General features: G+C 39.9%; 1 protein-coding gene across 3 annotated transcripts; it reads left to right on the forward strand.

The window, feature by feature from the left end:
- Positions 1–4,084: 4,084 nt before the first annotated feature.
- ZBTB26 (zinc finger and BTB domain containing 26) lies at positions 4,085–15,442 on the forward strand. Of its 3 annotated transcripts, none has more exons than XM_081151944.1 (2): positions 4,085–4,155; positions 11,088–15,442. In XM_081151944.1, exon 2 carries the CDS (start codon positions 11,098–11,100, stop codon positions 12,421–12,423), a length of 1,326 nt encoding a protein of 441 aa, XP_081008070.1. In that variant the 5' UTR covers positions 4,085–4,155; positions 11,088–11,097; the 3' UTR covers positions 12,424–15,442. The 3 variants fall into 3 exon arrangements, with proteins under 3 accessions (XP_081008070.1, XP_081008069.1, XP_081008068.1); XM_081151943.1 differs by having other exon boundaries at positions 4,096–4,159; XM_081151942.1 differs by lacking the exon at positions 4,085–4,155 and adding an exon at positions 6,004–6,233 and having other exon boundaries at positions 11,088–15,436.
- Positions 15,443–16,224: the final 782 nt, after the last annotated feature.

The following is a 16,224-nucleotide window of genomic DNA, read 5'->3' on the forward strand; positions in this document are numbered from 1 at the left end:
TACCTGCCATAATTTGGAGGGGTAAGAGATGGTTAGGTATTACCACACTAAACACTGACACTAACTGAAATTAACCTCAATTTACCAACCAAGCTTTCCCCTGGAAGATGGAAGTTTTCAAACAGACTCCAGAGTTCCAAAATAGTTACTTCCATTTCTGCCAAGATAATTGTTGTCTAGGTAGAGAGATGAGTTCCTTGTGCTTCCTACTCCATCTAAAGAACAGGGGGGAAAAAAAAAAAAAACATGAACAAAGGCATAGGGATCTGTAGGACACTACCAAGAAAAACAAAATATCCCTGTGTGAGTCCCAGGAGAAGAAGAGAGAAAGGAGAGGAAGAATAATTATCAAACTGTAGAAAGCCAAAGAAAAGAATCTTGAAAGCAGCAAGAGGGAAGTGACTAATCATATATAAGGGATCTCCATAAGATAATCAGCGAATTTCTCATCCTAAACCTTGGAGGCCAGAAAGCAGTGGGTTGATAACATTCAAAGTGCTGACACACAAAAACAGTGTTGATAAAGCATTCTATATCCAGCAAAACTGTTCTTCAAAAATGAGGGAGAAATTAACAGATTCCCTAATTTAAAAAAAAAAGCCAAGGGAGTTTATTACCATCACTTGCCACTGAACCTGCCCTTCAAGAATGCTAAGGGGAGCCCAGCTGCGTGGCTCACCAACCTATGATTCCTGGTCAGGGGGCACATGCCGGCGTTGTGGGCTAGATCCCCAGCAGGGGGCATGCCGGAGGCAGCCAATCAATGATTCTCTTACCATTGATGTTTCTCTCTCTCCCCCCATTCCTCTCTCTGATGTCAATAAAGACATATTTTTTTAAAAAAAGAAGAACGCTTAGGGGAATCCTCAGGTTGACCTGAAAAGACACTTGACATTAACTAGAACCCATATGAAGAAATAAAGATATCTTTTCAAGATTAATACATGGACAATTATAAAAGCAAGCATTATTATAATTATGGTTTGTAAGTCCACTTTTTATTTTCTCCATGACTTAAAAGACAAGTGAATAAAAATATTAACCTATTATTGGACACAATGTTTAAAGATGTAATCTATAACTTCAATAACAGGAAGAGAGGACAGAGCTGCACAGGAGTTTTTGTATGGTATTGAAGTTGGTATCAATTCTATTAAATTGTTATAACTTTTGGCTGTTAAGTGTAATTCTCCTGGCAACCACAAAGAAAACATCTATAGAAAACACATGGAAGGGAATGGCAGGTGAATCAAAACATTTCCCTCCAAAAATCAAACACAGAAAAAGGCCGTAATGAAGAAAATGAAGGCACAAAAGCCGTAAGTCCTATAGAAAACAAACAGCAAAATGGCAGAAACAAGTCCTTCCTTATCAGTAATTACTTTAAATGTAAACTGCTAAAAGTCTCCAATCAAAAGACAGAGGTGGGCAGAATAGATTAAAAAATAAAATAAAATAAAAAAGTGATCCAACTATATGCAGTCCAGAAGAGACTTACTTTAGACCCAAAGACATTAATAGGATGAAAGTGAAAGAATAAAATAGAAGATATCTCATGTCAATAGTAACCAAAAGAAGGCTGGGGTGGTTATATTGAGATCCGGCAAAACAGACTTTCAATTTGTTTTTAAAGGTTATAAGAGCCCGGCCGGGCATGGCTCAGTGGTTGAGCATCAACCTAGGATCCAGGCAATCGGGGTTCGATTCCCGGTCAGGGCACATGCCTGGGTTGCGGGCTCGATCAATGACTCATCATTGATGTGTCTCTCTCTCCCTCCCCTTTCCTCTCTCTGAAATCAATAAAGATATATTTTTAAAAAACTAAAGGTTTTAAGAGACAAAGAAGGACATTACATATTAACCAAAGGTTCAATAAAGCAAGATGACATAAAAATTATAAACATTTACACACCTAGTAACAGACCATCAAAATATATAAAGAAAAAATAGAATTAAAAGGAGGAATAAAGAGTTCTACAGTACTTGAAACTTCAATACTCCGCTTTCATAATGAATAGAACCTGTAGAAGTAAGGAAATAGAGGACTTGAACATCGTAATACACAAAGTCCACCTAACATACATATAAAGAACAATCTACCCAACAACAACAGAATACCTTCTTTCCCAGTTCACATAGCACATTCTCCGTACCACCAACAGTATTAAAAGAATTATTCACTCTGACCAGCTGGGATTTAAAAGAGAAACGCAAGGGGAGGTTCAACATAAAACCAATCAATGTAATATATATCACATTAAAAAATATAAGAGGAAAAAACCCCACACATGATCATCTCAATTGACATAGAAAAGGCATTTGAAAGATTACAATCCCTTTTTATGATAAGATCTCTCAGCAAACTAGAGAGAAAATGCCTCAACATGATAAAGGTATTTGTGAAAAACCCACAGCTAACTACTCAATAGTTTAGCTTCCCCTCTAAGATCAAGAAGTCAAGGATGACTACTTTCTCTGCTGCTTTTCAACACTGTACTGGAAATTCTACCCAGAGCTATTTAAAAAAAGAAAGAAAAGAAATAAAAGGCATCCAAATTGGAAGGGACGAGGTGAAACTATCTCTGTTCGAGGACAGCATAATCATAAATATAGAAAATCCCAAAGAATCCACAAGAAAGTTATTAGAGCTAATAAACTAATTCAGCAAAGTTGTAAGGTACAAGATCAACACACAAAAACAGTTGGTTCTACACACCAGCAATCAACAATATGAAAAGAAAATTAAAAAAGCAATTCCACTTAACAATGGCATCAAAAAGAATTAAATACCCTAAAAACTAGAAAATATTGCTGAAATTACTGAAGACCTAAGTACATAGAAAGTAATTATGTATTCATGGACAGGAAGGCTTAAAATTGTCTATACTACCAAAAGTGATCTACAGATTCAACTCAATCTCTATCAAAATTACAACAGCCTTTTCTTCAAATGCACACTGAAAAAGGAGAATAAAGTTGGAAGACTCATACTTCAAAAGTTACTACAGAGTTACAGCAATTAAAACATTATGTTAACTAGCCTAAGGGCAGACAAGTACTTCAATGGAATAGAGAGCCCAGAAATAAACCCTCACATATATAGTAAACTGACTTTTCAGCAAAGGTGCCAAGACCATTCAATGGGGAAAGGACAGTCTATTCAACCAACAATGCTGAAAAAAAAACAAAAAAAAAAACCCTATCCGCATGCAAAGCAATGAAGTTAGTTAGATATAGCAGTGGTGACTTTCACTCAGCATTGTGAATGTACTTAATGCCACGGAACTTTACACTAACAAATTATTAAAATGGTAACTCTGTGTGTTCTACCACAACACGTCCCTCCACTCCCCAAGTAGACAGAACCCAGTGAGCCAAGTGGACTGGCAAGGAGAAGGAAAAGGACTCTAGAATGATTGATTCAAGTTTTCTGGTCGGCAGGGCTGCGACGTGGAGGATGCCTGTCACCAAAGGACTACGGGGTATACAAAGCAGGTCCGCAGATGAACTTGAGGCCATTAAAAGGTACAGCGGCATTAGGACGATCCACTGCAAATGTCTTCTAGGCAGTTGGCCCTGGAGCTCAGGAGAGCCGTCGGGGCTGGCGAGAGAAATCTGTGAACGGTCAGCATGCAGTAGGCGACGGAAGCCACGAGATGCGAGACGCCCGGGAAACACCGCATCCGAAAGCCAGGACAGTCAACTTGCTTTCAGCGCCCCAGCAAGGCGAGTCCACGTCCCTGGGCGCGGCTTACCACAGCTTCAGTGCGGAGGCGCCCTTCAGGCCCATGCACCATGCAGGCAGCAGAAGGTCGCGGCCCAGGTCCAGGGGAGCCGCTGAGAAGCCGGACCCCGAACGCTGAGGTACCTCCGCACCCGAAGTCGCGGGAGCACAGGCTCGCACCGGAGTCCCGGCGCCCGATCTGCACCCCGCCCGCAGCGCGGGAAGCCCCTCGCCCGCCCCGTCGTCCTTCGAGCTTTCCGATTGGCGGAGAGGACCATGGGACCTGGAAGTTGTCCCTGTCCGGCGGGGGCTGCCCTTCCGGTTCCGTTGGGTCCCCCTTTGGCTCGGGTTCCCTGCCCCTCCCCCTTTCCGGAGCCCCGAGGGGCCGGAGCTCCTGGCGGTGCCGGATACTGACCGCGGCCTTCCCCTGGGTCTGTAAGTGCGGAGGCGGCCGGAGAACCGGGCAGGGGTACGGGGTCTCTCAGGATGGAGCCCCCTTGGGGTCCTGGATGGCCAGGACCTGCCCTGGGATGGGGGCCGAAGGGCTGGCCTAGGCCCGGGGGGACTTAAGGAGCCCTTGGCCCAGCCCACGCTGCGCCCCGCCCCTTTCCCTTCCCTCCTCAAGATTGGGGAGCTTAAGGATGCTCCAGGGACCTCCTCCCGGGACCCCAGCCGAGGGCCCAGCAGTTAGCTTGGGCGCCGACTCTGGCATCTTGTAGGAAGTGCCAGAGCTGAGGCCCTGGCAAGGCCTCGGTGCCAGCCCGCGGGAATCACCGAGGTTACCCTTGTGCCGGGGTTTCCTGCAGATCCGCTACTGGCTGCAGCACTTTTTATATGACTGGCGCTGTGCCAGGCACTGGGGATTCATAAGATATCGTTCCAGTTTTTAAGGTCAAGTTTGGGAGCCAGATATCAACAAATAAGTGCTCCTGCGCTATATTATGTGTGAGTCATATATGCATGAACTGCTCAAGGGGCAGTTGCTGGGAAGACTGAAGAAAAGAAAGTGACTTCTGAATTGTACTCCTTGAAGAAGATCAGGTGGAGAAGAGCTTTTCAGGCAGAAGAAACAGTTGCAATGCTATGCGAGAATGACTGAGCATAACTTGTGCGGGAAGAGGAGGAAGGGGGGGCAGGGCTTGTGCATAGATGAGACTTGAGGCTGCAAAAGTAGACCAAGGTCCAGAGAGTGAAAGGCTCAGTCCTAGAGGAGATGGATAGTCCTTGGCCTTTTACGGAGGAGAATGATACGGTCAAACTTGCACTGTCGAAAGCCATGTTATTCTGGAGGTCGGCCTGTAGAGCGGGAATTTCTATAAACTGATTCTGTACTCTCTAGCTGAAGTCTAGGTATTCTTATTGGAGCTGTTTTCAAGGAGTAATGAGATAGCCCAGTGAGCTGTAATGAAGTCCCGAAACCGAATTATGAAAGTGTTGCCGGAAAGCAAGCAAGTGTGCTGTAGTGAATGGTGTGAAGACTCCATAATAAATTGGCCGTTGAGGGTGGAAGAGGCACCAAAGCTGATTCCTAGGTCTTAGGCCTTTGGTGTTTGAAAAACATTGATGCCATTGTCAGCAATAAAGCCATAAGTGTAGTGTGCATTACAAATTTATTTTCTGGATATGTTGAAGTGAAGGTCTAATGGAGTCGTCCAGTGTAGAGGTGGAAGTGCAGATCTGCAGTGGAGCCCAAGTGTGGTGGCTGAGGTAAAGGACTGAGCTGTCCGCATAGAGGGGGAAGCCACGGGAGTAGCTGGCATCTGGAAGATACTGTTGAGACTGAAGGGAGTAATTTGGGGGAATGTTTGCATTTATGAAGCACAAAGAGGAATCAAAAGCTCGTAGTAGTTGGTGCAGTAGCAGAAACAGAGGCAGGGGATAAAGTATAAGAATGCAGAATTCCTGCAACCAAAGACCCAGAAATCAAGAGAAGAGGATTTTGAAAAGGGGCCACAGGGACAGTTCATACAGAGAGCATTGGGGAGGGGGGGGATTGCATTTTTTTATTTAAGAGATCATTAGTCACCGTTTAAAAAACAATTTTAGCATAGTGATGAGGTGATGATACATGAAATAATGGAGACCTCATCTGGTTTGGTGTTAAATGGGAATGAGAAAAGGCCACACATGAAGGATTTCATGGAGAAAGTTGACCGGCTTTGTTTATTTACCTAAGAAATGCTTGTAGAGCACATTCCAGGCACTGTTCTATGCTCTTTTTTAAATAAACTGAATTCTTAAATTTAATTTACTTTAAAATTAATTTAATTTTTTGACAGATGGGAAAACTGAAGCACAGAAGTGGTTAAGTAACTTGCCCGAGGTCACACAGGTAGTGAATGGTTGATCAGGGTTTTGATCCTAGGAAATATGACTCCAGAATCCATGGTTTTATATTTAGCAGTGACTAAATGTGGGAGTCAAAGGAGTGGGAAGATTTTAAGTAAAGGTAGGCTCATTGGTTAAAAAAAATGGAGAGGCTTGGAAGGAGATCCAGATTGAGAAGAAGGTAAGTAATGGATTTATGTTTGTTATGTATTTGTTTTTTGTTTTTTTCCTGTCTTAGATCCTCTTCGAATCTGTACCATTTTAGGTCAGTTTCTTTCACAGTTGGGTCAATTTATGTCATGCGTCCATCTATCACTTACTATCTATAATTGGGTCTCTTCTTCAACTTCAGACCCAGAATCAGCCAACTAATGGATCTTCCTTCCCCTTGGTGTCATGCCGGGTTCCTGACTAAACATTTAAAGACCATTCCCTCCAATATTCCCTAACTTACTGAATGGCTCTCTCAAAGATACCCAGTCACTCTAACCAAATACCTTGGAGTCACCTTGACCTTCCCTTTCTTGTACTTCACCATGGCCACCAAGGTCATCAGTTCCTTATTTGGAAAAACTCAATCCCGTTTCCTCCGTCCATCTGTATTATTACTGTCTCTACGCAGGCCCTTGTTGTTTCTGTCTTGTATTGTTAGAATAGTAGCATACTAACAGGTCTCCTTGCCTCCGTGTCTACTTTTCTTAGAGCCATTCTCCATAAATTTTTATTTTTGACTAATTGAGTTTTAGTGCAATAGTGTAGACATCATACGTTTCAAGCTTAAGGCAGGTATTAAGGGAAGTTTCAACTGAGGTTAGGTTTGGTGAAGGTTGGCCATCAGGGTGAGGATTTAGGAGTTTTTTAAATAGAAAAGGTAATAAAACATTGAGAAACCAAGCAGGTTATCTGAGGAAGTAAGCCTTGAAAAAATAGGAAAAAAATCAAGGACCAAGCTGTGAAGGTTATACTTACTGTTACACAATTTTGTGAACCCTTAAGGAACAGACCAGCAAAAGAATGGTGGAAAACTGAGGCCAGTAGTTAGGTAACTTGCCGCTTCTGCACAACAGTTTAAAAAGAGTGAACGAGATCTATAATTATTCCACATATATAGCTCTCAAAAATAATAAATGAGAAAAGAAAGTTGCAAACAATATATATAGTTTGTGTATAAGAAACATAATTTTATGTGGGTAGGCATATAGAAGTGTTGTTTTTAAAATGGGGGAAGGAGCCCAGCTTGGCATAGCTCAGCAGTTGAGCATCGAGCTAGGATCCAGGAGATCGGGGTTCGATTCCCGGTCAGGGCACATGACCAGGTTGCGGGCTAGGCAGCTGATCAATGACTCTCTCATCATTGATGTTTCTCTCTCTCTCTGTCCCCCTCCTTTACTCTCTCTGAAATCAATAAAGATATGTTTAAACAAATAAATAAATAAATAAATAATAAATAAAATGGGGGAAGGAGCCCTGTCTGGGTTGCTCAGTTGGTTACAGTGCCAAGGTTGTGGATTCCATCTCTGGTCAGGTCAGGGCACATACAAGAAATCAACTAATGAATGCATAAATAAGTGAAATTGATATCTCTCTCTCTCAAATCAATCAATAAATAAAAGTTTTAAGTGGGGGGAGGGAGAGTCATTAAGGACCAAACTTACAACAAACTGAGTACTGAGTGAAAGATTGTTGGGAAAGGAGACTTTTACTTTAGAATGTTTAAAAATTTTCCAGAAAGGATATATTTCTATATATATTATGTAGAATAATAAGGGGAAAAACCAACAGTGTGAAAATTTGGAGAATGTAGTGTTGTGAAAGTTGCCCAAAGAAGAAAAGGACTAAGGTTTCTAGAGAGAAAGGCTGTAGAATGTTACATCTTTAAAAAAGCGCATATAGTGTTAGTGAAAGATAAAGATTTCCAAGTAGTGCTAAGTTGAAAGATAAAGACAGTTTTATGAGATAGATGAGGAAACAGACCAACAGCTTGGGAGGTTATTGTCCAACAGAAGAGTTTTCCTTATCAGTAGCTATTAGAGGCATTCGAGATAAGAAACTCCTCTCACTGCCCATAGCACACCAGTGAACATTGTTCCACGGAGAATACGATTCACTGAGCCTTTTTGGTTACACATGTTTGAACACAGGGAAATTTTCAGATCAGTTGACACATTTGTTACATGGAAATAATTATGGAGGCAGTGTAAATATAAACAAAGAGAAAGTGATCGTGAGAATTATATTGATATTGGAGAAACCTGTCATTCAAAACTTGTTGAGAAGCTAGGCAGAATTCAGATTTAATCTAAGTAACCTAAGCACTAGTTAAGGTCCAGAACTATGGCAATGATACTGAGGCTAGAGAGAGAGAGAATTTGGAAATCGCTCTGAGGAAAGAACAGGATGTGGTGACCAAGTCACTTTTCTACCTGATCAGTTCTTTACTTTCTTCCGGTTACTAGAAGCTCTAGAATTATGTGAGTGGTTTTATGAAAATTATGAGTAATTACTACTATACTTAAATATTGACTACAGTTGGGGGTTCTGTAAATCAAATATATTTGTAACTTTTATTCTCTGTTTTATTTGCAAATGGCATTAAGTTCAGTCTAAAAAGATAAATACACAAAAGATGGAAAAATAACAGTTAAAATAGGTGAGAAAGCAGGGTAGAACAAGGATAAGGGAGTAGAATGCAATCAGGAATATGACTAATACATAAATGGCTTATTAAAGACCTCTAGACTTGACACAGATTTGACTTTAGGTTGTACTTTTTGTTTTTAAACATAAACCTTTTATTGAATTAAACACAGAAACATATAAATCATAAGTGTACAGCTGAATGGCTATGCAGAGGGGAATCTGAACAGTTCCACAGTTAACATTATCCCTACAATAAAACTTCAGCTAACCTAGTTTGACACATGATTTTGGCATCATGAAGCTTGGGCAAGAGTTCCAGCTCTAATACTTAACACTTTCTACCTCTCTTAAGTTGAGGAAGTTATTTATGTTCTCCAAGGTTTAGTTTCCTCATATGGAAAGTGGGGGTGATAATAATACTTACTTTATAGGGATTTTGAGGATTAAGTGGGTCAATTTTGGTAAAGAATTTAGCACTATACCTGGTATATAGCAAGGCTTCAGTAAAGATTAGCTATCATTCCTCCAATTTTTAAATAAAATTAAGCCATTTCATAAGAAACACAATTATTTCCTTTCATTTTATCTTTTTTTTTTAAGTAAAAAAAAAAGTTTGTTTAAAATTTGGTTTTATATTGTCAAAACTATTTTGAAATAAACCCTAGAAAGAAATTTTCCCCAGGGCATTCAAAGGACGATATCCTGATAATGAAGAGCATTTCTACCGTAGCTCAATAATAATTTCACAGGGAACATTAAGAGTTCATTATTCTGCTGGGTTTTGTTGAATGATCTGTGTAAAAAGTAACAGTTGGTCCTTGCCCTCAAATAATTAACAGTCAATTAGAAAGAGAAACTAGTGATAGGAAACAATTAAGAGATAAACTATGTGGCCTGGAAATAAGAGTTTATCAAAGGGAAACAATAAAATGAGCTGACACATACTAGAGAGAACTTCTTAAACAGAAAAATGTTCCTCATATTCTTGGACTATAGCAGACCAATCAATGCAAGTGGTTTCCTGGGTACCTGTTTGGCTGTTCCTGTTGGTAAGTTTATTGAAACTGATGGATAGGAAGAAGTAAAGGAAACTTCCAGCTCCTCATCTTTGGGGCTTCAAGGAACAACGAGATTGTAGAACTATTTCTCAAGGTACACCTGATACACCTACTGATCTCACAGAAGATTGGTATATAGACAGAGAATGCCAGTTTATTGTTTTTATAATGGCTGGTGGACTAGAATTATCATGGTGGCATGGCTAATTCATCCTTCCCTTTAGGGATACACATGGGAAGCCAAGTTACCAGAAAATTATTTGGAGAGTATGGAATCAGAATATGGGGACTTTCTCCAAAGGAATTGCTCTATAAAGGGACAAATATGCAGAGAGGTTTGGCAAAGACATCTTCTCCATAGTTTAATATGGCAATGTTTATCTTACTTATTATTAGGTTTACTAAATCAGTTTATACTCAAGAGGTTAGTCTTCATCCAGGAAACAATGGAAAGTCACAGAATAATTTTAGGCAGGGGTTGGATATAATCAGATCTGTGTTTTTTAAAGATATCATGCAGTAGTGTAGGAGTTGGGTGAGAGGGAATAGAATGTGGAAGCCAAGGAACATTTATGAATCAGTTCTAGCTGTTCAGTTGATGACTAATGATGTATAAGTAAGGGCAAAGAAGAAAGAACAGAATCTAGTAAAGTTTGATAAGATCTTTATTCCTATTCAGATTCTCATCAGGTGGCTCATATTTTTTTGCATCAAATATTTTTTTTATCAAGAAATGTTTCTTAAGAGAATTAGATTTGTCCAATGCACAGGATAAACATTACCCCTTTAGGTCTGTAACTTTCATTTTATCGCAGAAATTCTTGCATGAATAAATACACATCATTTTAAACAGGAGTGTTTACCCAGGAATGGGGCAAGCAATGTCACTGCAGTTCTTTAAAATACAAAGCAAAGAAACAGTGTTTTGTCTTCAAAGAAGCAGGTTCACAGTGTCATGCAAAAGAAAAGTTACTTCATTATTACTTGTTGGAATGTTTTCATTTGTTTTTGAAACCTGAATGAATTATTTGAGAAGGGGGAAAAATGCTCTTGAAATAACTCAAGCACTGTTTTGTATCTTAAAAAGTTGAATGAATGCCAAACTATTTATACTGATACAAGTCCACTCCTTAGGTGTAATTGACACTTGACGTTGGCAAGGAGTAAGTTTTAACAGCCTTTGAAAGCTGTTATACTGTTTCCTCTTTCAAAGCAAATTTCATTTGGATACATACTAAGAGATTTGGCAACACAAACTTTGTTTTGGAAAGAAAATCCAGGTTTCTTCATTGTTTGAATTTTCTTAAAGTCATCCTTTTTACATTTCTGTTCTTTAGGTCTGCCAAAATGTCTGAAAGATCAGATCTCCTTCACTTCAAGTTTGAAAATTATGGAGATTCAATGTTACAAAAAATGAACAAATTAAGAGAAGAGAATAAATTTTGTGATGTTACAGTTCTCATAGATGATATTGAGGTACAGGGGCATAAAATTGTGTTTGCTGCAGGTTCCCCCTTCTTAAGAGACCAGTTTTTACTGAATGATTCCAGAGAGGTGAAAATCTCCATATTACAGAGTTCCGAAGTGGGGAGACAATTGCTCTTATCCTGTTATAGTGGTGTGCTGGAATTCCCTGAGATGGAACTGGTAAATTACTTGACTGCTGCGAGTTTTCTTCAGATGAGCCACATTGTAGAACGGTGCACACAGGCCTTGTGGAAGTTTATAAAGCCAAAACAACCAATGGATAGTAAAGAGGGATGTGAACCACAGAGTGCTTCTCCCCAGTCAAAAGAACAGCAGGGAGATGCCAGAGGCTCCCCAAAGCAGGACTCACCTTGTATTCATCCATCTGAAGACAGTATGGATATGGAGGACAGTGATATTCAGATTGTTAAGGTAGAATCTATTGGGGATGTATCAGAGGTTAGAAGTAAAAAAGATCAGAACCAGTTTATTTCTTCTGAACCCACTGCTTTACATTCATCAGAGCCCCAGCACTCCCTGATAAATTCAACTGTGGAAAACAGAGTAAGTGAAATAGAACAAAACCATCTCCACAATTATGCCCTCTCTTACACAGGCAGTGATAACATCGTCTTGGCCTCCAAAGATGTCTTTGGGCCTAATATTCGAGGTGTAGACAAAGGCCTACAGTGGCATCATCAATGCCCAAAGTGTACCAGGGTGTTCCGTCACCTGGAGAACTACGCCAATCATTTAAAAATGCACAAACTCTTTATGTGTCTACTCTGCGGCAAGACTTTTACTCAGAAAGGCAACCTTCATCGACACATGCGTGTACATGCCGGCATTAAACCTTTCCAGTGTAAGATCTGTGGGAAAACCTTTTCTCAGAAGTGTTCCTTACAGGATCATCTTAACCTTCACAGTGGAGATAAGCCCCATAAGTGTAACTATTGTGACATGGTTTTTGCACATAAGCCAGTTTTGAGGAAACACCTTAAACAGCTGCATGGCAAAAACAGCTTTGATAATGCCAATGAGAGAAATGTGCAAGACCTCACAGTGGATTTTGATTCTTTTGCATGTACAACAGTCACAGACTCTAAAGGGTGTCAGCCACAGCCTGATGCAACACAGGTCCTGGATGCAGGTAAACTGGCCCAAGCTGTCCTGAACTTAAGGAATGATAGTACTTGTGTGAATTGAGTAGGGGCTTTATGCTCAAAACTAGAGCTGACTGCAAACGTGGCAATAGTCTGAGTCTTTTTAGGAGTGATTTTGCTAGTTTGACTTCTCCAAAGCCTCTGTGCAGGTTGTAGGAGTAAAGCAAAGTACTAAGAGACCAGGCAACTCACCACTTGGAGTGGTCGGTCTTGCCTGCCTTTTGCCCTCTCCCATTTTCTGTTTTGAATTATCTTGTGACGTCTGTCTTCCTTTCCCAAGGACTATTCCATTTGTCTACCTAATATTGACTTATGTTTTAGACTGACACTATTTTAGGCTTTTCACTGGGCACATTCTGAAGGTGCCAACAAGTTAATAACATCGCCTGCACTCCACTAATGGCTGCTATGCTAAGAGAAGTGGATAATATTTTTCTTTGGCAGGAAATAGGCTGAGATATAAAGTGATATTGCTGTTGGCCTGAATATGTGATAGAACTTACGGCTGCCTATTGATAATTCATCTATGTCTGGTCAGATGAATGAATGACTCTACTTTCTACTGTTTGTATTTTTCTTGGAGCTGGCTATAAAGAAGTATTTTGGGTTGTTTGGCACTCTTTTCAACAGTATTAAGGCCCATGGCCCAACTTCACATCACTGAATTGCTCACATAGACCAGAGTACAATCTTCAGCAACACCTGCAGACATAGTGAGGTATCACCATGAGGAGCATAATCAACAAAGGATAGAAGGACAGTGTACAACAGTTTTACATGGAAAGTCTGCCTCTGAAGAAGCCAAATGCTTATAATTAATGTGTAACTTATTTGTTGATGCTTTTTAAGTCAGGATGGCTCCAAGCATACTTAAAATGTGCTAAAATATAATAGTCTCTCTAAAAAGAAGCTATTTGGGAGTCAGTCTTTGAACTCCTTTAGAGGTTAGCTATCAGAGAGGTGTTTAGCCATCAGAAAGGTGTTTAGCCATCAGAAAGATGTTTGGCCTTCAGAATTTTGTCCAGTGTACGCTAAGAGTCTCTGAATTCTCATGTACCTTAATTTCTAAAGTGGATAAAAAAAAGTGGGTCACGGAATGAGCAACCAGGCTTTTGCATCCAGACATTCCTATAGTCCCACCTTGCCATGTCTGATAGATCACTAATATGAAGTTGATCTCCCAGTTTGGTAAAACAGAATAACTGTTTGTCCTAAAGCACATGTTATAGTTCAGAAATAAAATTTTGAGTCTTATTAGTTTCTGACCCATGAGTTAGATATAGGTAATAGAAGTGTTAGAGTACTTACAGAGTCTTAAGAGATCATTTACTCCACCTTTTTTTTTTTAAGTTGGGGTATCCAAAGCCCAAAGAGGTGGCCTGGCCAAGGTTGGCCAAAGAAGATAAGTGACTAAATATGAGCTAATGTCTCCATTTCTTCTCACTACCCCCGGCTTAAAAATATTTAGTACATGATCAAGAATACATTAACCAAAAGCTCACCTTTGTGAATCCCTATTGGCTTTCTAAGACAGCCTGGATTTTGCAAACAAAATATCACAGATGGATTTACTTTTGTTAGTATTTTTTAGTTAGAATATTACATTCTTTTCATGCAAGTGACATATGCTGGGTATTGATTAGGGAGGGAAAGGACAAGTAAGAATAAGTGTGAGAAGGATCTAAATGTGAAACTGATTTTGTCTGGAAACAGTGTTCATTTAATTTCCATCAGGATTTTCTGTTTTATTTTTGAGCTGTGAGAGTGCATATACAGATAAACCAAAAATTAGGTTTAACTTGAGTAGTCAGAGGGGATTCTTAAAGTTGTTATAATTTGATACATTTACATGTGAATCTGATTTGAGGTATGTTTTCTACCCTTTGTTAAAGATTTAAAATGAGAATAAAATTGAGTGATAAGACTAATAGGTATCTTATGCCTAAGGTCACACATTATATGGTCTAATGATGCTGCCTAGCATTCTGATTTTTATATGACCCAGCCAAAGAATACCAATTCTATGCAATAGTGAGACACTACCATGTTAACCAACAATTCACTATTTCCCTTGAACATCATTTCATCACAGAAATTTCATGTTGGAGTGCTTCCTTTGCTTATATTCGTGCCTTTTTTGTTACTGGTTTGAAGACTAAAAGGCATGCTTTCAAAATAGATTGGTCTCTTTGGTTGGAGACTATTTCTGGGTTCATCTAGTCATTCAAAAACCATTTCTTGAGCACCTACTGTTGCCAGGCACTATGCTAGATGAGGAGGATATGAAGGTAAGATTGTAATGGTCCCTGCTCTCACAGAGCTTACAGTTTCATGTAGTCTTAGGGAGCTAAGGTATCAATTTGATTTTATACTAGGAATAATAAAGGAAACTACCTTGCTTTTTTTGATCACTTAAACTCAGCATCTTGATGGTTTTATATCAGTAAAAGCTATAGTTCTCACCTTTTGTACTGCAAACCACTGAAGTGATTTACAGTCTCCTCCATCTTTTGGCTGGGGAGGTGTTCTGTTTCTGTGAGACATTTTCTTAATTTTGGTGGGATTTGACTTTTCTCCTTCTTTGTTTATACATGTTTCTTGTATTGTATTGCAAGGTGGTCAAGTTATTGATATAAAATAAGTTTTATAGAGGAAGATTTTTAAAAACCTTAGTTTTTCAGCATTTGTATTTTATGGATCCCCAGGATAACTAAAAAGGGGAGAACACTCCCTTTACCATAGTTTGTTTTTTTTAAAAATAAAAATAAAAATACTGTATCACAGTTATTTATTTATTATTTAATTTTAAAGACAAACTCCAAACCGAAGTGGCTCTGAGGTAAATCAGACGTGGTTTTAATTTGTTTTAGTTTCTTTTTTAGAAAATCTGTAAGTGGAGGGTGACCAGTGTCACCACTTTTAAATATTGTCCTAAACAAACAACCGAGAACATTTTATTTCAGCTGGTGAATAGCTGTTCTAAACCTGTTGTATGTTAGACATACTATGAACTACCTCTTCACTTATTATGGGGAAGTTTCCTTAATAAAAGTGTGACAATTAAAGCTCTGGTGTGAGTGGTTTATTTTCTCTCCCCTCCTTTTCTTTTCAGTTGCTTGCATTTGAATACAAGAATGCTTTCTTCGTTCCTATTCTTTAAAACACATATTAATCAAATATGCTGAGCTTGGTTTCAGAAGTAAATATGGGTTAACAAAAAAGTGCTACTAGGGTCAGTTACTTCCATGAGAGCCTGTCCTAGGGGGTAGAGAAACTGCTTTTAATAGCTGGTTCAGACATTCCTTCATTTGGCAAATACTTGGATGCCTGCTCAGTGCTAGACTTGGGGAATGCAAAGATCAGCAAGGCACTGCTCTAAATGCCTCTGCCTAGCTGGGACACAGACTTCAACACTGGAATGATAATTGCAGTAATGAAGGCAGCCAAAGGGTTGACTTGACGGGCTCCCAACTAGCGCCAGCTAATTAAGGGCAGTTCACGGTGGCTTTAAGGATGAGGGTATTTTGAAGGATAAATGGGAGGAGGGACCGGGCCTACGACGGAAACAGGAGTACCCGCAGTTCGGAAGGAAGGCCTGGGTTTGCGCGGAAACGTGAGCGGGGTGGGGGTGGCAGTGATGAGGCAGCGAGAGCTTAAAGGAAGAGCGATCCGGAGGTTGGGGCCTGATCCTGATGGGGCATTAGCTAGGCAATCTCGAATACTGAGCCCCCTGGCAGTCTCCTTTCCTCCGCCACCTTTTTAAATTGTAGGTGGCCCAATAAAGGAGAGGACCGGGCCCATATTAATCCGTGAGGGCCTCCCAGTGGTCCCGACGCCGGGTCCT

This window comes from Miniopterus schreibersii, assembly GCF_964146895.1.
Source record: "Miniopterus schreibersii genome assembly, chromosome: 11".
NCBI classification, from domain to species: domain Eukaryota; kingdom Metazoa; phylum Chordata; class Mammalia; order Chiroptera; family Miniopteridae; genus Miniopterus; species Miniopterus schreibersii.